Source organism: Syngnathus leptorhynchus, chromosome 9 (assembly GCF_054491065.1).
Source record: "Syngnathus leptorhynchus isolate UIUO chromosome 9, UIUO_Slep, whole genome shotgun sequence".
In the NCBI taxonomy this organism is placed as follows: domain Eukaryota; kingdom Metazoa; phylum Chordata; class Actinopteri; order Syngnathiformes; family Syngnathidae; genus Syngnathus; species Syngnathus leptorhynchus.
Window position 1 is genome coordinate 6,989,430 of NC_141203.1, and position 21,241 is coordinate 7,010,670.

The 21,241-nt window shown below is 41.1% G+C and overlaps 1 protein-coding gene and 1 long non-coding RNA gene across 5 annotated transcripts in view; both read left to right on the plus strand.

The window, feature by feature from the left end:
• The window catches only part of col4a1 (collagen, type IV, alpha 1), a 56,363-nt gene extending 47,795 nt beyond the window's left edge, over positions 1-8,568 (plus strand). For all 4 annotated transcript variants that reach the window (XM_085921162.1, XM_085921163.1, XM_085921164.1 and 1 more), the window contains 29 exons: positions 198-268; positions 347-538; positions 609-777; positions 854-946; positions 1,080-1,184; positions 1,313-1,410; positions 1,590-1,740; positions 1,833-1,946; positions 2,062-2,229; positions 2,411-2,500; positions 2,745-2,897; positions 3,009-3,107; positions 3,238-3,327; positions 3,460-3,599; positions 3,726-3,852; positions 3,933-4,013; positions 4,137-4,235; positions 4,378-4,428; positions 4,519-4,704; positions 4,821-4,954; positions 5,045-5,117; positions 5,201-5,272; positions 5,418-5,546; positions 5,693-5,791; positions 5,862-6,074; positions 6,161-6,338; positions 6,426-6,540; positions 6,662-6,834; positions 6,997-8,568. In XM_085921162.1, coding sequence (XP_085777288.1) covers positions 198-268; positions 347-538; positions 609-777; positions 854-946; positions 1,080-1,184; positions 1,313-1,410; positions 1,590-1,740; positions 1,833-1,946; positions 2,062-2,229; positions 2,411-2,500; positions 2,745-2,897; positions 3,009-3,107; positions 3,238-3,327; positions 3,460-3,599; positions 3,726-3,852; positions 3,933-4,013; positions 4,137-4,235; positions 4,378-4,428; positions 4,519-4,704; positions 4,821-4,954; positions 5,045-5,117; positions 5,201-5,272; positions 5,418-5,546; positions 5,693-5,791; positions 5,862-6,074; positions 6,161-6,338; positions 6,426-6,540; positions 6,662-6,834; positions 6,997-7,078 — 3,545 coding nt within the window. In that variant the 3' untranslated portion in view covers positions 7,079-8,568. The remainder of the gene's footprint in view (positions 1-197; positions 269-346; positions 539-608; positions 778-853; positions 947-1,079; positions 1,185-1,312; positions 1,411-1,589; positions 1,741-1,832; positions 1,947-2,061; positions 2,230-2,410; positions 2,501-2,744; positions 2,898-3,008; positions 3,108-3,237; positions 3,328-3,459; positions 3,600-3,725; positions 3,853-3,932; positions 4,014-4,136; positions 4,236-4,377; positions 4,429-4,518; positions 4,705-4,820; positions 4,955-5,044; positions 5,118-5,200; positions 5,273-5,417; positions 5,547-5,692; positions 5,792-5,861; positions 6,075-6,160; positions 6,339-6,425; positions 6,541-6,661; positions 6,835-6,996) is intronic.
• Positions 8,569-9,178: 610 nt separating this feature from the next.
• LOC147050910 (uncharacterized) lies at positions 9,179-21,218 on the plus strand. Its single transcript, XR_015067308.1, has 4 exons — positions 9,179-9,327; positions 9,414-9,548; positions 18,917-19,044; positions 20,976-21,218. It is a non-coding gene; the product is annotated as an uncharacterized LOC147050910 (long non-coding RNA).
• Positions 21,219-21,241: the final 23 nt, after the last annotated feature.

Consider the following 21,241-nt stretch of genomic DNA (forward strand, 5'->3'; position numbering starts at 1 on the left):
TGGGATTGAGTCCCAGTTAGTGACCGGAGGTATGAATGTTTGTGTGATGAACAGGTCTGCCTTTTACGCTAAATCGTTCTGTAAGGTCAGATTCTTGACGACAGAGTCTGACATTTTTATTCATCCACACTGGCCCTTATTGACCAGCAGTCACCTTTTCATGTACCTCCACTGAAGTATCCGTTATATGTCTTCAGGACCTCCTGGTCCTGTAGGAGGCAAGGGAAACAAGGGTAATATTGGGTTCCCAGGAACTCCTGGAAGACCTGTAAGTAGCACAGATAAACCTTCATGCAGTAACTACTGTGTATAGTTCTTATATTCCTATAACTCAACTTGTACTTAGGGCATCAATGGCATTCCTGGTTTGATTGGGGCCCCTGGTCCTGTTGGAGAGCCAGGAGACATTTTCATTGCTCCGGGTCTGAAAGGAGACAAAGGCTACCCTGGTCCTGGTGGTTCACCTGGACAACCTGGTCTGGATGGGATCCCAGGGAGGGATGGCCTACCTGGTGTTCCTGGACAGAAAGGAGAACCTGTATGTATTGTATTGTTTGATTAGTTTAGGTTTCATTAGTCGTCATTCTTTTTGTTAACCTTGCTTTCAGGGCAAAGGGGACATCAAAGGTGATCAAGGATCAATTGGGGATCCTGGTCTTACAGGTCCCCCTGGAGAGAGGGGTCCTCCAGGTCTGCCAGGCTTCGGGCGGCCTGGGGTGCCTGGAGATAAGGGGAGTCAGGGGAGAGCTGGCATCCCTGGATCACCTGGAACACCCGGTAGGACCTCTACACTAACAATCAAAACCGTATTTGAATAGCTTTTGCAAAACTTTGTACACTACAAATCTATCAGGTGTGAAAGGTGAGCCAGGTCAAGGTGTGAGCACTCCCGGACCACAGGGTGTACCTGGGCCACGAGGAGAACCCGGCAGAGATGGCCCTCAAGGTGAAAAATGACCTTCATTCCTCAATCATTCATCTTTTACCAACCCAATAGACTTCATTTGGGAATTGTTAAATAACAAATTTAATGTGGAATTTTTTTTATCCATTTGACCAGACAATGTTGTTGATTGTAGGTCCAGCAGGTCTCCAAGGAGACTCAGGAATACCAGGTTTTCCTGGACAGAAAGGTGATCAAGGACCACCAGGAATTGGATTTCCAGGGCCAACTGGTGCAAAAGGTAAAGTAGCAAATGATGTCCTAACTTTTTGTAAAAATTAATTTTCATACCAAAGACATTTAATGGATTCCAATAGTACCACAAATGGCAATACAATACAAATACTAGAAGGATCTTCATATTTCTAGGAATCAGTGGAAGTCCAGGTGTTCCGGGATCGTCAGGAGAGACCGGGAGACCGGGACAGGATGGTTTTCCTGGACAACCTGGTCTACAAGGACAAAAAGTGTGTATTTACAGTATTTGGTACCATAAGCCAAACGTCTGATAATTGGAATAATATTCTATAAAATCAGGCCTTTAAAGCACTTTGTTTCTGACCATTTAACTTGGTGTTTTGGAAGTGTTTGTGTGTCTAAACACACTGTAAGTATTAACATAGCATCTCATTGTTGTGTGCGACAGGGTGAACCAGGAATGGGGCTCCCGGGCGAAAAAGGTTCACAGGGTCCTTCGGGAATTATTGGGTTCCCTGGAGAGAAAGGTAACCCAGGATTACCAGGTATTCCTGGCCAAGAAGGCCTCACAGGACCGCCAGGACCTCAGGGAATAAAAGGTATAACTGAACAGTTACATCAGTAAATGAATTCCATTAGAGACATCTAGTTGAAAGATTAAAATTAAAAAAATACTTATACTTGGTCTTAGGTAACATTGGACACCCTGGACCTGCTGGAGTGGTAGGGTTACCAGGTGCTCCAGGAAAGGGTTTGCCAGGAGCCCCAGGACCACAAGGAGAACAAGGAGAGCCTGGTCCATTTGGTAAGTACAAGTCATGCAGTTATTTTTACACACAATTGTTTGCAATGGGTTTGTTGTAACCAGATAACTAAATTGTATATTTTCCTTTTTTGTTTAATTTCTGCATATTTTGTAGGAAGGGTGGGTGAAAAAGGAGAGAGGGGCTATCCAGGACCTCCTGGCATTGGCATGCCAGGGCCTCAAGGAGAAAAAGGACTGTCTGGGTTCCCAGGAGCCCCTGGTGAAAAAGGTTTGCCAGGAGTACCAGGCTTGCCAGGAAGGGATGGACCAATTGGAAATCAAGGTGAGAAAAAATATATAACAATTGTTATACACTCACTGCATCACCTCAACTGAATGAACTCTGGTGATATTAATCTTACCGGTCATGTTCACTACATTGCATTCATCAGGGCCATAACAAATTGGTAGGCACATATAAAGGAAGAATAAAAGTAATGTCAATCTGTGTTTTTGTCGGTCAGGTACAAAAGGCGAAATGGGGGTCATAGGTACTCCGGGATTGCCAGGATTTCCTGGACCACCCGGTTTCCCTGGAGATCTAGGCTCGAGAGGTAATTAATCTTCTGCTCAGATAACTTCTACTTTTCATCAGCCTGCTGTTAGACTAGGATTAGACTGTGAAGTGCCTGATTGGAATAATCCTTAGGAGAGATGTCTTGATCTAGAGACAGACAAAGCACTGTTATGATTCCAAAAATACATGGCTCTTTGGTTTTATGATCATCAATAGACACAGGTTGAAAGTCTTACTGTTTGGATTTAATGAGCAATACATCTACAACATTTAATTTTCAGGTGATCCTGGTGTTCCTGGTGTGCGTGGACAAAGTGGAGAGACTGGATTTAAAGGAGAGCGGGGAGAAACTGGTCTTCAAGGCCCTCCTGGGAACATGAGTAAAGTCGACATGGAGCACATGAAAGGGGAGAAGGGAGACTTTGGAGATCCAGGTGTGAAACAATGAAAAGTCCATTTGAGGTCCAATCTCATGCACAGATCACCAAAAATCCATGCGATATGCAGAATAAATTGACAACACTGTAAATGTTCTGTCTCATTAGGAAATACTGGTGTATCAGGACAGAAAGGCTTTCGCGGACTACCTGGAGACCCTGGAATGCCAGGAAAAGATGGAAACCCTGGTTTACCCGGACAACCAGGTGCACTATTTACTTTACTGCAAAAATATCCATTGTCAAAAACAAAGAGCCAAATTCATTTTCCTTTATCTCAGTAGAGAAACCAGGTATTCTCGCTAAATGTTGTTTGTATTTGATCAATGTGTTATAGGTCAGAAAGGACACACTGGTGTTCCTGGAGAACCCGGCTATATGGGTCCACCTGGACAGAAGGGGAGTGCAGGTGAAATGGGAATACCAGGTAAGGCCAACTGATGAGTACGTGTGAAGTTCAAGAATGAAAAAGTAATTTATTATTATTTGGAAATGAATTGGAAAATGTATTCATTCATTCATTCATTCATTCATTATTATTTCAACCTAATACGTGCAGGTCCAATTGGTCCAAAGGGTCTTAAAGGAGACACAGGAACTCCGGGTCATCCTGGTTTCAAAGGAACGGATGGAGTGAAAGGAGACCGCGGAACACCTGGAGAGCCAGGCATTGGGCTCCCAGGATTTCCGGGAGAAAGGGTAATCTTCCATCTTTATTATTGTTATTCTATGTTGAGCATGTTTTTCAAAGTGACTTGATCTTCCTTGACTTTAAAATCAGGACTCGAACCTTTCATTTAAAAACACAAACACATTTTCTCCTAGGGACAATCTGGACAACCAGGATTCCCAGGACCGCGAGGAGAGAAGGGTCTGAAGGGTCAAATGGGAACGCCTGGCATGCCAGGAGTTCAGGGAGATAAAGGAGAAAAAGGAATATTTGGCACTCCAGGTCAGATTTCACTTTGTATTGTCGCACCGATCCACAGCATCCAGGGACAGCATGGCCTAAAGAATGTATAATCCATGTAGGTCAGCCAGGAATACCCGGTGAGAAGGGGGTCCCAGGGTTACAAGGGTCTGCAGGAGAACCCGGACAAGATGGTCGGCCAGGTAAAGAAGAGGTTTTTGGGCCAACAAACAGGCCTGCAGTTCCATATGAATTTATTGGCACTGTGCTGATACTACCGACTTAATGCACTGTACCAAATCAAGTTTGAACCGTTCCTCCACCAGGTGAGAGTGGCTTGCCAGGACCTCCTGGTCAATCTGGGGAGAAAGGAGAAGCGGGTATTGATGGCATCCCTGGATCTTCAGGGGAGAGAGGAGACCCTGGTTGGTACCTCATGATGATTTTCAACATTTTGCATGCTTTGATCTGGACAATACAGTACCAGTGGAAAGAATATACCAATCCCAAATCTGTAAGAACTATGAAATGTTACATTATGATTTTAACGTAAACTCTGTTTTGCAGGTATACCTGGTTTTAGTATTCCAGGGCCCCCAGGGGAGCTAGGTAGCAAAGGTGAGATTGGCCTCCACCACTAATTCAATATTCCACAAATTTCGAGTGAGTTTAATTGTTAACATATCTCCTGCGTGTCATGATATACAGGTGAAAAAGGTAGTCTGGGCTTCCCGGGCAGCCCAGGCTATCCCGGTGTGCCTGGTATCAAAGGTGACAAGGGACTTACCGGCTCTCAGGGGCGTCAAGGTGAGCCAGGAGAAATTGGGCCCCCAGGATTCTCTCTAGAAGGACCTAAAGGAAATCAGGGAGAAACAGGACAACCAGGAGAACCAGGTATGCCACAATTTATGACAGTTGACAATTTACTATAAAGATGGTTTCTGACCAGTCTGGTTATATTGTACCAGAAACAGAAAGTAAAAGCCATATCTCATTTCTTTATATAACAGGGATCATTGGCACACCGGGACCTTCTGGTGTACCAGGACGAGATGGCCAAAAGGGAGAAAAAGGAGACCATGGTCTTCCTGGTTTCCAGGGAGAGTTAGGGCAAAAGGGTGACCCTGGATCACCTGGATTTCCTGTACGTAACAAGGCCATTGACATATGTACAGTAAATACTTACTCAAGTTGGAGCAAGTTCTTAACATATGTAGGTATTTGTTTTACACAGGGGCCAGCTGGTCTTCCAGGTGTTCACGGCCCCAAAGGGGAGAGGGGACAACAGGGGGTACCCGGTTTCCCAGGTGGATAAAAATGGATCTTAGTCTCATCTGTAAAAGACAACATGTGCTAAAGCCATTCTTCTGTTGTCTTCATTGATATCTAGGTACAAAAGGTAGTCAAGGCGATTCTGGATTCAAAGGAGAACTTGGAGACAGAGGATTCCAAGGAGAAAAGGGTAAGAATGAGTCACCCACCTGCTCGTCCACGGTCACTCTATTCAGTGTTAGAATATATCCCCACTGGCCAGAGACACCCTGGACAAATCACCCACCAGTTATAGTTCTTGATGTCTCTCCGTAACACAAAACAATATTTCACAGGTAATGTTGGCCTGCCTGGTCCCCCTGGTCCACACACCATCATCAAAGGAGACATTGGTCAACAGGGTGTCCCGGGATTACCAGGACCACAAGGACCAGCTGGATTCCCAGGCCAGAAGGGACAGCAAGGTAACATTGAAGACTTCAATGATTGTGTAGATTCTCATATCTTACTGTATTAATCAAATCTTGGGCCAATATGAGACAGGGAGTTGTTAAGGTTTTACAGGTCTTCCTGACTTGGGTTAACTTTGGCTCCTCTTTTAATTTCCCAGGTCTGACAGGTACTCCAGGGCCAAAAGGAGAAGATGGCCTCCCTGGTTATCACGGTCAGCCAGGATCCAAAGGCGACTCTGGTCTGCCTGGGCCTCAAGGTCAGAAGTCCACATAATTGGTTTGTAAAGATATATCCCATAAAAAAAAATTAACAAATCATGTTCTTAGGACCCAGAGGGTTTCCTGGCCCATCAGGACCTGATGGTGTTCCTGGGCAAGTGGGACCACCTGGTCCCTCCTCTATGGATCACGGTTTCCTGGTGACTCGGCACAGCCAAACAGTGGAGGTTCCAGTTTGTCCTGAGGGCACCTCACCCATTTATGATGGCTACTCGTTGCTTTACGTCCAAGGCAATGAACGCTCCCATGGGCAGGATCTCGGTGAGAATCGTACAATGAAAAAAAAAAAAAACAAAGTCGTGTGAAGACAAAACTTTGTAAGGAACTCCAATCCCTTGGGTTTCCAGGTACGGCCGGAAGCTGTCTGAGAAAGTTTAGCCCCATGCCCTTCTTGTTTTGCAACATCAACAACGTCTGTAACTTCGCCTCGCGTAATGACTACTCATACTGGCTCACTTCGCCTGAGCCCATGCCCATGAGTATGGCGCCAATTACCGGCGAAAGCATCAAACCCTTCATCAGCAGGTGTGTCATCATACTGTCCATAAATTTCTTCAGTTTTATCATTAAACTTTACATATTGGACCCTACTTGTTCACCTTTATTTTAAAGGTGTGCAGTGTGTGAAGCTCCAGCCATGGTGATTGCGGTTCACAGTCAGACCATTATGATCCCTCCATGTCCTTATGGTTGGGACTCTCTGTGGATCGGATACTCTTTTGTAATGGTGAGACATAAAAACAAAGAACATCTGTATTGTCAAACACACATGAGAACTACGGTGACCATGAAAGGTCAAAAAGCACACAGGCTCTGACCTTTCTCTGCATATGTGTATGTTTGTATAGCACACTAGTGCAGGTGCTGAGGGTTCAGGTCAGGCTCTGGCCTCTCCCGGTTCCTGCTTGGAAGAGTTCCGAAGCGCTCCGTTCATCGAGTGTCACGGTCGAGGAACCTGTAACTATTACGCCAACTCCTATAGCTTCTGGCTTGCAACAATTGAAGACAGCGAGATGTTTACGTAAGTCGGATGGACATCACACATGCACCATTTTGTGATTGTAATACTTTGTGATCCTTATGTTGGCAACAAAATAATACTGCAATGATACATTTCCAGCAATGTAGCTCCATAATAAGTGAGATTGCATAAAGATTTTCTTTTCCTTTCCTTGATATCCAGGAAACCCGTCCCAACGACGCTAAAAGCGGGAAATCTGCGAACACACATAAGCCGCTGTCAGGTGTGCATGAAGAGGACATAAACCTTGCCTGACTTGCGATCCCGTTCACTTGGCTTTAAAACTTCCTAATGTTCGAGGATGGTGCTATTTTCCCTGCATGTGTGAGATCAGCGGGAGTGAGTTTGAACTTTTGCAAACCAGAAGAAAATGCAAAGACCAAGTGCCTCACGCGGAACACTTCTACTAACAAAGAATGGCGCCCAGTTTACCGCTGCACTGAGTACTTGCCCCCCCCCCCCCCCCCCCAAACTGGTAAACTAATGTTAATTTCGAATGGGTTGCTTATGTAAGCCAGGTGCTATCGAAGCTTACTTATCTTCCATATTTTATTTCTTCTTTGAAAGATAAAGCTACTTGTTTATAATATACAGCCACACCCTGTTTTTAAACTTGTTTACACACACTGTTATTAAGGATGGGACTTGCCACTGATTCCACAATCATTTGCTAATGCACGACACGCAGCTGTGTAACAATTATTCTGTTGTAAATATAATGCATTCCTAGTTCAACATACTCTCCTCAGGTTATTATTGAGTCTATTTTGTGTGTTATTAAATCCTTTTTTTTAATTTATATGACGTATGAGATTCTGTTAGACCCAAGTGAATGCAAGGTTCAATGGACCCAAAGACATTTAGCGCCTTAATAACACGTTCAATGGACCCAAAGACATTTAGCGCCTTAATAACACGTGTAAAATTATCGTAGAAATGACAGATCAGTATGTGTATGTTTGGCAGACAATTTCCCCGTTGTAACAATGAAAAGCTGCCCAAAACAAATTTTATTGTTTGTGTTGTTGCTGTTTTTAATGCTTAAACAAAGGCACTAAACACAATAGAAAGAAAAACATCTATTTTACTGCATTGTCTGCCTTACTGTGCTTTCTTTTTAATGATCCTATTCTTTAATGACCCTCCAAAATGCACAGGTATATATACTGTATCTGCATACAGCATATATTATACTTTCACATAATACGTACTTGGTATTCTGCTCTTAGACTTTATTGTAATTTTTTTTTTCTTTTTCGAAATGGACCTTTTGCTCACAATTTAGTAAAACGCAAAGCAATGACGTATCTATTTTACCCAAATTTTTGGTAACCTGGGCAGGTGACAGTATTAAAATACATTTTTAAAACGGATGGAAATGGCAGAAGATAGCAGCATTTGGGTGAAGACAAATGAATTAAAACACAGATGGACGTACATGGATGGATGGATAGATAGATGGACGACTTAATATATTGCCATGCCAGCAGGAATGATTTTGCACTTACCTATAAGGTTACTATGGTAATCATTCAGAAACACATGGCAGACAATCCAGTACAATGAAGAATATAAACATTTTAAACTGAAAACACAAAAGTATTATGCCAATTATTGATTGACCGCAACATGCTTTTGGTAATCAGATACAGTGGAAAATGACTGTTAGTGATAATATTGTTATTTTTTTTTCCAACTTTGTGTAACTCATGCAATAAAGCCATTTGAAGATCATTGTATGTCTCTGCAACCGTGAGAAGGGTCGATAGATTTAGGCCAAAAGATTTAAACATAATTTTGCAGCAGTCCCGCTGCAGACCACAAGAGAGAGCCAACATAATTTGTGCAGCTGATTTGTGACCTTCCAAGTCTTATGGAAGGCTGTGTTTTATGCTTTATTTTAATTTTGTCCTTCCAGCCACAGAAGCGGATCATTAAAGTTATGCATCCTAATTGAAGGGCATGATAAGAAGAAGAAAATTCAGCAGCAGCCACTAGCTCAGCACTTCTGCTGGGACGCAGGCCAACAAACCCGTTCACCCCTCCTTCCTCAACAAAAACACAAACAGATCGATAGCCCCCCCTTACCCCCCTCCCCCTACTTCCATCCACGCTCTCGTCTTTCATCTATTACCGGAATGTGAGTCCTTGTTTCCGCTCTTGTCACAAACAAAGGCTTTGACCTCCCCTGTCTATCATCATAATAAATCTTTGACCTCGCTCTGGGGTCACTCAGGTGGGGTTTGGTTGGTTTTGGGCAGGATCATAAAGGGAATTGACTTTTAAGTCAGAAGTGAGAATTCCCACTTTCTGACTTTAAAGTCAGAATTCTGACTTTTCTGAGAATAAAAGTCAAAATCCTGACTTTAAAGTCAGAAAGTGAGAATTCTCACTTTAAAGTCTTTAAAGATTTTTCCAGCATTAACATGAATTTATTTCCCAAATGTTTAAGGATGGCGTAGGAGCCAAAATGCTTATGAATTGAATGAATAAGTATGAATTGTGTTTCAGTGTACATTTATGGACTCGTTTGAGATAAACGGTATTTATAGTTGTGTTCATCTTGTATACATTTTAAGCAGATGGTGGGGCTACGAGCATGAATTTAACGTCAGCCTCAAGCCTGTGGACAGCGCTTCAGTCAGATCAACACGGATCGTAGGAACCCCCCCTCGCTTCGCTGCTTGGCTTCTTCATAATGACGTTATGTTGTGGTGAGTGTGAGAAACGTTTCTTATTTTAACAAACGTTTTACTTTCTATGGTGGACACCCACAGTCAGCACATAAATAGTGAAGTTAAGTGACGTAGAAGAACTCTTTCATCACTGCGGTCAAGCAAATGGGCCAGTTAGATTTGAAACTTGTCGGGCTGAAAAATGGTCCCAGCATGCTACTGGGTAAGGATGTTGATCTTCTTTCTTTTCTGTAGTCCTTTTGTATTCTTTCATTGTCTGTGAACCAATGAATCCGTAGTCTGGTAATTAAAAGACAAACTAACGCATTTTGTTTTTTCATTTTTAAGTCAACCTTAGTTGTCGTGCATTTCATCACATGGAGAAATGATTCGATCAACCTACAATCAATATGCTGCCTTGAACCTTCACACTCGCTGTTGTTACATCCACTGAATGTAAACAAGTGTTTAGTGGCCTAAATAGCCTAAGCTTTGGAATGGTTAAGCCTATATATTACTGCCGTTCGCATGTCTTGAACATGTGGTCAGGGTCAGCACTTAACTTCGTCCAGTCGGTTGAGTCGCAGGGGGCTTTGGGATCCAAAACCTTAATGTAAATATTTTAATCCCATTGGCCATCCACTAATGCCGCTAGGTTGAGAGTAACAATTACCTACAGTGTCAAACCTTTCGTGGAAGTTAATATTATTACAATAATCTGTTTGTAATCTCACTTGAAGGCAAAGCAAAGTAAGTGAACCAACACCAACAGATAATTCAGTCATCTGTCATGTCTGTAAAAAAAGAACTTGTTTATTTACTTGTTTGCAATCAGGCAGCCAATTTGATGGAAATGGCGCAGTCTCACACGGATTGTTTTTTAGTTTACGCCAGGTGGTTCCTATGACCTCGACCTTTATCTTGAGTGGATCAGCAAGGCTGCAAGCTCCACTAGACTCCCTTGACCTGAGCCCCACCAAAAAAAGATTAGCAGGCCGCATGCATGGCGTGTGACACCAAACGTGGGCAACGCAATACACCCACCACAAATCTTCTTAGATACCCTTGCATGCAATTTTAAAATACATATTTTTGCAGTTAAAAATTACGTTTTTTTAAAGCTATAATATTTTGTCATACCTCTGTTATTTCTATGCCATAATTTTGTGATTACAAATTATGTCTCTTTATTTCATAAACAAAACAGTAAGCAAAACCTTGAGACTTAGCTGACATAAATTTCTGTTTATATTCTTACCTTCTAGTTTACACCTTTTTTGTTAGTAGTTTAATGCCCCAATAAAGCCAAAGAAAAAGCTAGATGAATTGTTAGCTTGGTGCGAATGTTAAGACATTAGAAGTGTCCTGGCAAAGGTGGATGCTTTTTTTTTTTTTTTTTTTTTAGTGTGAGCCAATGAATGATCAAAATGGTTTGCTATTTTAAGAAAAAAAAACATATTGCTGCTTGAATTTTTTAATGTCTTTTTGAGCTGCTGCAGCATCTGTGCAACTTCCCTCAATTCTGGTCTGAGGGGATCTCATAAAACGGAATGATTGCCTCATTGTCCAGCCTAATGAAGCTAGCAACATTCAGTGAGGATCACTATGATAAGACCCATAAATCCCACTTGGACACTATTACCGGTACTCGCCAATGGACACCTGCAATGCATTAAACACTATCTCATGTTTATTGGATTACAGTCGTGGAGTTAACTCAACATGCTCATCATTTGTGTGGAGAAGTCAATAGGCCCCAGATAGCAATAAGTTTCATCTTAGCATTCTATTATGATTGTAATGTAGCAATGTAATGATCCCATCTACAGTTATTAAATCAAACTATTTTCAAATTACTTTCATCCTGAGTACTATTATTGGATTCTAGCCATGTGAAGTCTTAAGCAACCGCTTGACTGGAACTCTGATGATCTTGCTGGAGGTTAAATTGAGGACTTTTTGCACTTAATATTACTTGTCTTAATTTTACAATATTCATACTTTGTTCACATTAAATCTAAATGTATTCTTGACGCATTGAATTGTTATACCCTCTTTGAATTTGTTTTCTGCTGCCTTTACAAAATGACGTCCAAACAAAAAAATTAAAATATTTAAAAATGTAGGTTTTTATCAATACAATTATTTTTTTTCTTTCAAACGTATACCAAAATATTATTTTCAAATAGTTTCCTATTGTATTTATTTATGACTTTAATATTTTGAATGAATCTTCCTAGAGTTTAAACTTTTTTTAATCATACCATTCTTTTAATCATACCAACTTTTTTCTCCATGTAAAATGAAGTATTTTTTAAGTATTCTCAAATTGTGTGTGTGTCATCGGAACTCTAATGTACTTGAAGGAGACCAAACATGGCACTTCCTCTTCCGCCTCCTACTCTTCCATGGCACTTCCTCTTCCGCCTCCCACTCTTCCGTCTCCTTCCATGAAATTTGTAGTGTCCACTCGGTATGAATGAGGAAAGACTGAGAATGCCTCCATATTAGAACGGAGGAGATAAAAACGTCATAGGAACAGGGAGTGCGTGGGCGCCACTGGCTGAGTGGGACAGAGTTTGTGGGTGTTCTTTTTTTCTACTATCACTCCCAATCTGCCTTATCTCATCATTGGATCACTTTTCCGTTTGGGATTTTCGTTCACTCAGGTACCAATTTAAGAGGTCAAAAAATATAATTAAGAAAGATGTTCGTTAAAAGTACACGGGGAACTAGAGGGGGAAAAAATGTGTGTCAACAGTGTTGGAGTGTCTGGCATGAAGAAGTGTGAGGGTCTGTTGACACCTTCTGGAGTGTTAGTCGCATCAGATGGAGGGTCTGTGTGGGGATTGTAGGCAAAGAGGATAGGCTCGCAGTAGTCACAAGAAATCTGAAACCATAGAAACCTTTCACAGAGTAGTGGTAGACTGAGAAGAAAGTGTGAACATGTCCTTAAACGAACCACATGAAAGGAACTCAACATCATGGAAGGTTGTTTTGCTTAATCATTCGTTTCACTTAAGGCTCCTCCGAATCGAATCGTTTGAAAAAAAAGTCAGAATTTTACTATAATGAACGTTGCCAACCTGTGAATCTCTGCTGATAGGAACCTGCCAGTCGGCTCACTAGATAGACTTTATTCTCATGAAATTTCATTTTATTTATTACATTATTTTGTCACAATACAACTTTCAATTGTAATTTAAATTTCATTGAGCTACTATACGTGACAAAGACGATGCCTTGAGCTAAAGCACAAGCTAAATAGACTCTCACCTCTGTTTTAATATGTGTTGAAAAGCATCTCATGTTAATTATTTTTATGTGTGGTATATACGAGCTCTACAAACAACTCGGAGGAGCGACCTTACCAATCAAACGCAACATGAGACACGTCCTAGCTGGTCCACTAATATTATGCTCCATTGCAGTTTTATCACGGCATTAGCGGAGATGCTATTCTCAGTTTTACAAGCCCATATGTCATCTTTACTATCATCAAATTACACTATATGCAGCTTTAATATGCGGTTGAGTATACTGCGTCTATTATATCTGTCACATAAAATCCCATTGACAGAGGCCTTTTCATCTCATCTTCAAGCGAGAATATAAAAGATGCACAAAAAATAAATTATTATATATATACTACATATATATCTAAATAAGAAAAAAAAGCTGAGAAGTTAACTTGACTTATCAAAAAAATATCTGTATGATAGCATTATCTGCTATGTTGCTATGACGATGATTGCTTCCTTCATTTTTTACACTTCTGTCACACCTCCATGTAAATGATACAACTAATGATTATTAAACGATATAATCACAAGAAATATACACCAGGACAGCGTCATTTGTCTTCATATCGTTTTCTTATGTAAAAAGCAAGGGGGTTGGCGAGGGACCTTTACGCTTTGACTTATATTCAAATTTACACAACAGACAAACTAATATAAGCACATGAAAAAAGGAACCTTCTACTATGTTTCATGCAAAATTAGCCCATTTAATCTATTACAGGATGAATGTCTCTTGACTGGCCGTCTTCATTTGCATGCTGAGTGAAGCCATCGTCTACCTCAAGCACCATTAACAAATGTGCACGCAGCTCCGATAATAGCAGCCGTAATCTTATTTCATTACCATGGAGCAAGCAGTTCATTTTATTGGGGTCATCATTAAATTATGAATAAATGAAAAGAGGGTCTTTTCTGACATGTGTTTACACCCAAATGGCATTTTTAGCACTCCCAAAAACACCGGTAGTAATAAACAAATTAGATAATGTGGTTGCATAAGTGTGCACACCCGTCTAAGCCTATCCCCAAATGACTTGAGAGGTGGGGTACATCCTGGACTGGTCGCCAGCCAAACAACCATTCACATAAAATCCAAAGTTATTTTGCTAATGGAAAGCAGCACATTGTTGTTGTCTAATGACATGGTCAACAATGCTGTTTGTAGGCCAAAGTGTCGATTTCCTCCCAAGCTGCTGAATTATTGAGCAAAGCTGCGCTCACAACAGCAGACTTGTGTGTTTACAATCACGTCAGTGTTGTTGTGCCTTTAATGGCCTCCTCCATTAACCCTGTGCGAAGGCCCCGGTAACACCTGCATCAACAAAAACACGCTCACATGTACAAACACGCTCGCAGACGCACTTCTTGTGTGTTTGGTGGGCGGGGGGTGGTTGGGGACACTCATGGGAACAACTTGTTTTCTAACACTGGTCTTAGCACGATAGCAAATGTGCTTACGCGACGCGTGCTGGCTCAACAGTATTACGAAGCGAGGCTGTCCTTCAACGTCTCCGCGGTTTCAGGATCAAATAGGCTGCCACATGTATGTGAGATCCGTGTGACAACACATAGGGGGTGCTTCTTCATTCAGATCTTTTTATATACTGCATACAGCGAACACGAGAAACTAAGACCGACTTGCCACAGAGCTTGTCAATATTTACATTTTCTGACACTCGTGAGCATATTATAATAAATGTAGACATTGTGGTTTGGTTACCTCACCCACTGAGAGACATGTCTAAATGCAACTGAAGAAGATCATCGCAAAATTACAACAAAACATAATTAGCCCATCTCCAATGCAAGCGATCGAGATTCACACATCTACCAACATGCCGCAACAGATAATCTGCAGCTCTGTAGTGGGCTGTGAGTTTGATAAATATTTTATACCCATACAACCTGCCTGCATAAAACCTTCCAGTGTGCGCACATATGGCAGGCAGAGAGCTAATCATGAATATCGCCGACACTCCAAATAGTCACTGTGAGTATGCTAATAACTGCGGGCCAACGGTCAAGACCCCTGCAAACACTCGGCCGAATAAATTAGACTTAAAACAAATGTGGGGCAATCATTAGAAATACATTTGCATGTGGCGACCTTTGGTATGCAAGAGTAAGGGCGCGGCATTGAGTGAGTGGGTGGGGCTTTGACACTGGAAACAATATAGATGCTGGCCGACGCGTGACGGGCCGAAAATGGAATGCTTTGCCCGAGCTCACTTTTCACGCCGTCACTTGTCTTCATCAACGGCGCGGCCTACTGCGCAGTTCCAAGCTGTTAACCTTTTATAAATACAAAGCCGACACAGCACGCCACTGTCACTATCCATTCGACTCATTGGGAAATTTTCAGTCAGCGCGGCCTCGTAGCTAATCACTGGAGACCTCGCACGCACTGCCAGCCACACGGCCATGTCTCGCCTCATGAAATAGCATCATCTCGCCATCAAGCTTTGACATGCAGCCGGCCAAAACTGACAAAGCGTTAGCAGTCGCGGAAAATTTGAAAAAAAATGGCTTGATTGCCAATTCATAGGCAAACACCCGTTCACCATAACATTTAAATTGGATTTGACCTTGCATGTATTTTTATTTGGAACACAGGGAAACCAGCAAAAACGCCACATAAGTAAGAGGTGAACATGCCTGATCCAAATTCACGACCTCTGAACTGTATTTAACTCGGCCCCTAACATAAACACTTAGTTACAGTTGGCCTTGGAGGATGCTTTATTCCAAGTACGTCAATTGAGAATCAGCAAATGGAGGATGGCGGATGCATGTGTTGTATTTTGTGGCTAACCGAGCGCCTCCTCACATCCTCCCACTCCCACTGCTGTTACCAAAACGAATCGAGCACTCCAAACCCACACATCCTCCACAACCCCCGTCTTCCCTCTGACTATTTCACCCCTCCGCCCCTCCCTCCCCACTGCGTAGTACAAATGTGATCCTCTGTGATTTCCACCCACCAGCACCTCAAAGAAAATGTTGTTTGAATGAATGAATGAAGGGAACATAATAGAAGGTGTTCATATTTAAACAAATGATGACAGGGGAGAAATGAAATAGGAGATGGCCTACTTCTAATTCAACGCTTTCATTACGTATTCATGTGACAACCATCCTGTGCATGTGTGTGCGTGCGTGTTCATGCGTGTGATAGTACCAATGAGCATACATATTACCTATCACTTACAGTTTAACTGCATACAGCAAGTAGAGGGCATACTCAATAATAACAAATACAAGCAAATATCCTCCATTTGGAATGATTTAGTTGAATGCACCGTCTTGAGTCCGGGATGAATTTATTATGTATTATATAATGTATAATATACATACAGTATATACTTACATACATACATATAGCATCATGTCTTTGAGTACACGCACATGTATGGATGTGCATGCTTATAGGAAGGAATGCATGTCAAATGGCTCTGAAGGACCATCGATAATTGGATTTTGTGTCCACGCTTTGTCCATCTGATTTTTAACCATGGGAAAGTGGGATGGATGCTGATGGGGCAAAATATCTTTATCCAGAAAAAACCTTGTTACCTTGCCACGGTCAGCGTCAAAGAGTGGCAGTCATGTTATGTGTGGTAAGAATAATAATGTCCTCGTAAAGGCCATTTTTTTGTTTTGTTTGTTTCAATTGGAGTGTGTACTTAATGTCACTTAGTGTCAAACCACTCTGTGTAACATACTGGCAAAGCATGCTTTCTATTTAGAAAAGGCCCATTCATTGCTTTACTGAAAAAGTCTTATTTAAATCCCCTTGTTGCAGGGTGCCAGTCTATGATTCATCATTATTACTGCTGAGCTTGACTAAGTTATCATCTTCTGTTTAATGTATGGTTGCTTTGAGGTCAATTTTAAGCTTATAAAGTTGCACATTCCAAATTAATTATTGCAGCGAGCTCTGTTGCCCATTGTACAGATTACAGAGGAGAGTGTGCTGTGCGTTCATTGTGTATTCATGTGACCACTGGGGTCACTTCAGGATAAATAACAACAATTAGGCCTCACACACACACGCACACGCATGAATGATCAGCATCCTACACTTTCCGATTAGATCATTCCCCTTTTTAATACTATTCATGCCGCCCACATTCCCCTGCTGCCTTCTTTCTTCTGCTCTAAATGTGGCCTGCATGATTTAGGATTTGGAAAGTAATGTTGATAAATACAGCAACGCAAAGTGCTGCCCACATTATTTATTTTTTTAAGCTGTATTTAGTTGTATTTATTTAATCCGGATTTAGTTTTATTTATTTATCTATTTAGTTAGTTAGTCAGTTAGTTAGTTAGTTAGTTAGTTAGTTAGTTAGTTAGTTAGTTAGTTAGTTAGTTAGTTAGTTAGTCAGATAGATAGATAGTTTGTTAGTTTGTTTGTACTTTTTTCTGAACAGTAAACGTCAAATATGCACAAAGCACTTGAATATTGACGCAACGACTTCTTGAGCTACATATTTAATACAGACAATAAGATCATGCATCTCTGTCATTTCCGTCCCAGCTCGTGACGCCACACGAGGCATAATTGTGACAAATGACTGATGATGGCATTATGGAGCATGAATAACATATGCATTCATATTGATTTCATCTCAAGGAAGGCGGGCCCAAATTTCACTGTTGTCGTTTTCCTCCCGCCATGTGCGGCCAAGTCAGTCATTTGTGTGGATGAATGAATACATTTGTTATCACCGGCCTCAGTGAACACTTTATCATTGGCCCTTCTCTCATCAAATAGTCACACAATGAACGGCCTTAACACTTTAAATGTAAATGTAAACCTGACTCATTGACCTGTGAAATGAAAACATGTTAAAAGTGCTTACGTGACAGAAAGGAGTAGACAAACGAATAAATGTATGAATCAACTTATAAAATACCTTTTGTTTTGTTCCAGGTAAAGTTCATGAATCTGATTTTAAAAAAAATGACCGGTGTATTTTGAAACATCGAATTTTGCCAGATGGTGGCACTGGTATTAAGACGCCAATTCAAGGGATTTCCTAGTAAACAAACGCTTTAACTGAGGAACATTCTAGTCCTATATGGTCATTACACAATTACTGAAACAACAAATCATTCCGGTCATAGATGAAAATTGTACGTGTTCCTATTATTCCACTGAATTACCCAAGCAACTCGATCACATCTGTAATTGCTTCTGCTGCTGACATGTGATCGTGTCCAATGATGACAAAATTCTTCATCATATGCATGTATTTTAGGCCAACTCTCTGGAGTTCAATGGCTTGCAAAAATTAATTGCCAGAAAATGTCCATTTTCACCATATTGATTAGGAAATCGAGTCGGTTATTTGCAACAACATAGGACCGAAGCGAGAGATCCATACCGTAAATGCTCAATACCCAGAATGGCGGTTTCATTATCGTCATAGATTGTAATTTGCTCATATTGAACCCTGTTGCCTTGTTATTCGATCTCATTGGCACATGTGTAGGAAAACCTTTTTTTGCCCCTAACACCTCTCATGAAAACAATTTAATCTTTCCATGGGAAAGGGTAGATCTGGGGTCTTCGGGATCACTAACCGAACATCAGCTTTAAGAGTAAGCTGGAACAAAGGTTAATCTGTTAGACGAATGGCACAATAGGCCTGAAGATAACAAAAACAATAATTCCTCAAAACACAACAGAGACACTCAAGGATTTTGGCTTTAATCTTTTTTGCCGTTGACTAATGAGATGAGGCAGCGGTTGGTTAAAGAGATGTTGTAGCGCTTGTCTGATGGCAATTTATAAGTATGGCAGAGCCTAATCTTTAACCCCCACCACTACCAGTCCCGCTTGTCCTTAATCTTATCTCATCAGATTGGCTATTCTAATCTGCTTTATGAAGCTTATGAAAGTAATCTTTACGCACAGTGACAGTGGAGTGAGACAATATGAGCGTGTGACTCAGCGGATGGGCCTAGCCGAGGTGTGTTTCTTGGAAAGCTAGCCTAAAGACGCTAAATGAGATTACATCTTCTACTTTACGTGCTCTTGGAGTAAAACATGGACTTTGAATATGATTGTATATTTTTATTTAAGATGTTGTTGCCTTATAGATGAGATGAGCTCCGTTCCCATGGTGATGATGCACCAGGAATGTGTTGGTGCGTCAGAAAGTTGATAGAGGAAAGTATGACGAAAGTATGGAAACAGCTGACGATCCAAAGCAAACCACTTCTCACAGGTTTGTGCCTGCTATATTGGCTCACACTGCACAAGTACATTAAATCACCCACCGCGTCGTCCAAACTACCGACTACACTGTTAAGCGTCAAAGAGCTACGACTTGACTGCTCACCCTGTCCGGCTTATGTTTTAAACAGCTGCCTGCATGGTTTGTATGATGGAGCGTACACACTTTCACCCAAACCCAAGTGTGTTTCCATGGGCAACTGATTTAGACCACAAAATGCAAAATACAGGTGATGAAGTCACCTCAACCACACCAGTTATCATTTTCGTCATTATGATTGGGCCTGAATGGATGCCTAATCACCTTCCATGAAAACATTTCATCTCTTTTCCGAGATGGGCTTGTGCGACAAACAACCATCTGGCCTGTCAGGTTAGAGGTCACATCCATTTGGATCAGAAGGTCACTGCCTTATTGCCTGTCTGCAACAATACGTGCCCCGCATTATTTGTTAGCAAGCTAGCAGTAATGGCCAGCAACATTCTTTTGCTTGAACCCAAAAAAATATATATATATAAAAATCAAATTAAATTGTGCAAATCACATTAACCCCCACAAAGCATCATCTTTGAACAAATTGAAACTGAATTTAATTAGCAGTAACATATTTATCCAACCAAACTTGAACCTAACCCCCTTTTGGTTCAAATAAGCACACACAGTAAATAACAATTATAAATTACATTTAATTTAATTCTTTAAAGTTTGGAAGTTCCTCTGAAAACAGAAAATTGATGTTGGTCCTTGTTGAAAAGCTGTCATGTTAGACAGCTTTTACCCTTTTCCCTAAATTACTAAACCTATAAAAACCCTAATGGCTTCATACTCTGGAGATCAGAGGTCCAATTTAAAAGCGAGTAAATCAGATTCATTCGTCCATTTAATTAACTTGTAAATGAATGCACCATGCTGTGTAAATTGGAAGAATGATAAATATTCATGTTGTTACAAAAGAAAAGGGCAAGGGCGCGTCACGTTCATATTGGGTTTTGTTGACGCCCCACCCACCCCCAGTCCTACCTTATTGCTACTTTATGGGGCGCTGATTTGCATTTGTTATGATTCGCAGAATATGCAAAAAAGATATTGTTATAGCCCCTGCTTTGAATTCACACCACCCGCCTCCAGATCGTTTTGGGCCTGTCTCGCAAACATCAGGTCATACAAGGTGATTCTGACAGGAAGGAGCACACTATTTTCGATCACTGTAGATCAATCAGTTTTTTTTCCCAATAATTTGTTCTAAATAATTTACTTCAAATGTTTTGATAAATAATTGTTAAACATAATCTAAACAGTTTTAATCATACTTGTTGTTACTCATGTGGGAGTGAATGGTAACATGTGGTGACCCAAAATGAACCTCCAGTGAGGAGGGAACCAATGCAAATTCTAAAGAGAGATATCTGAGCACCACATCTATTTATATCAAAAATAGCTTTGAGCACTTAAGGTGCGCGGTTTCAAATGTTGCAAAGACAAGTCAAATGTGCAAAACACAACATGTGCCGTGCATGAAAGTCGCCACATTTAGTCACTGAACACTTTATTATTTATTTATTATTATTTATTATTTATTAGTCTATGAGCTAACTAAGTAAAATCTCAGTATTTTCTCCTCTAGTGACATCAAGGTTAAATCATTGCTTCTTGGTGGTATAATTGACCTACACCGAGCATGATAATCGACCTTGCCTCTGAAAAGGAAAAGAAAAGGCACCATTTGGTGCTGAGCCAGCAAAGTGGAGTGTGAAGAAAAATTAGAATATAATGGAGAGGGATGTGTGAGTACATTCATGGGGGCTGAGCTGCGTTTGAAGGGGATGTTTCTGTAACATCTTGGTTGCATGCAATTACTGAAACAAATGTCACGAAAGTAGCATCGCTTGCACATATTCATCTCTCATGTTTCTTTTCTCCAGGAACGTCGCACCTTCACTCCATCTTCATCCTTATCCCAAACACGTCTCGATACCCAGCTGGCTCCGGCACTTGTTCTGTGCGCACACTGCCAGCCTCTGACGCATGAATATCCCTGACATCATCTTCTTTTTTTTCTCCACACACAACCATATTTGGAATATGCCTCCGCTTCACAGACAAACAGATTGTGAAAAATTGGGAACACTTGCATAATCCAATAAAACCTGCATTTACCAAGACAATAAAGCAACAATTTGACCAAGCT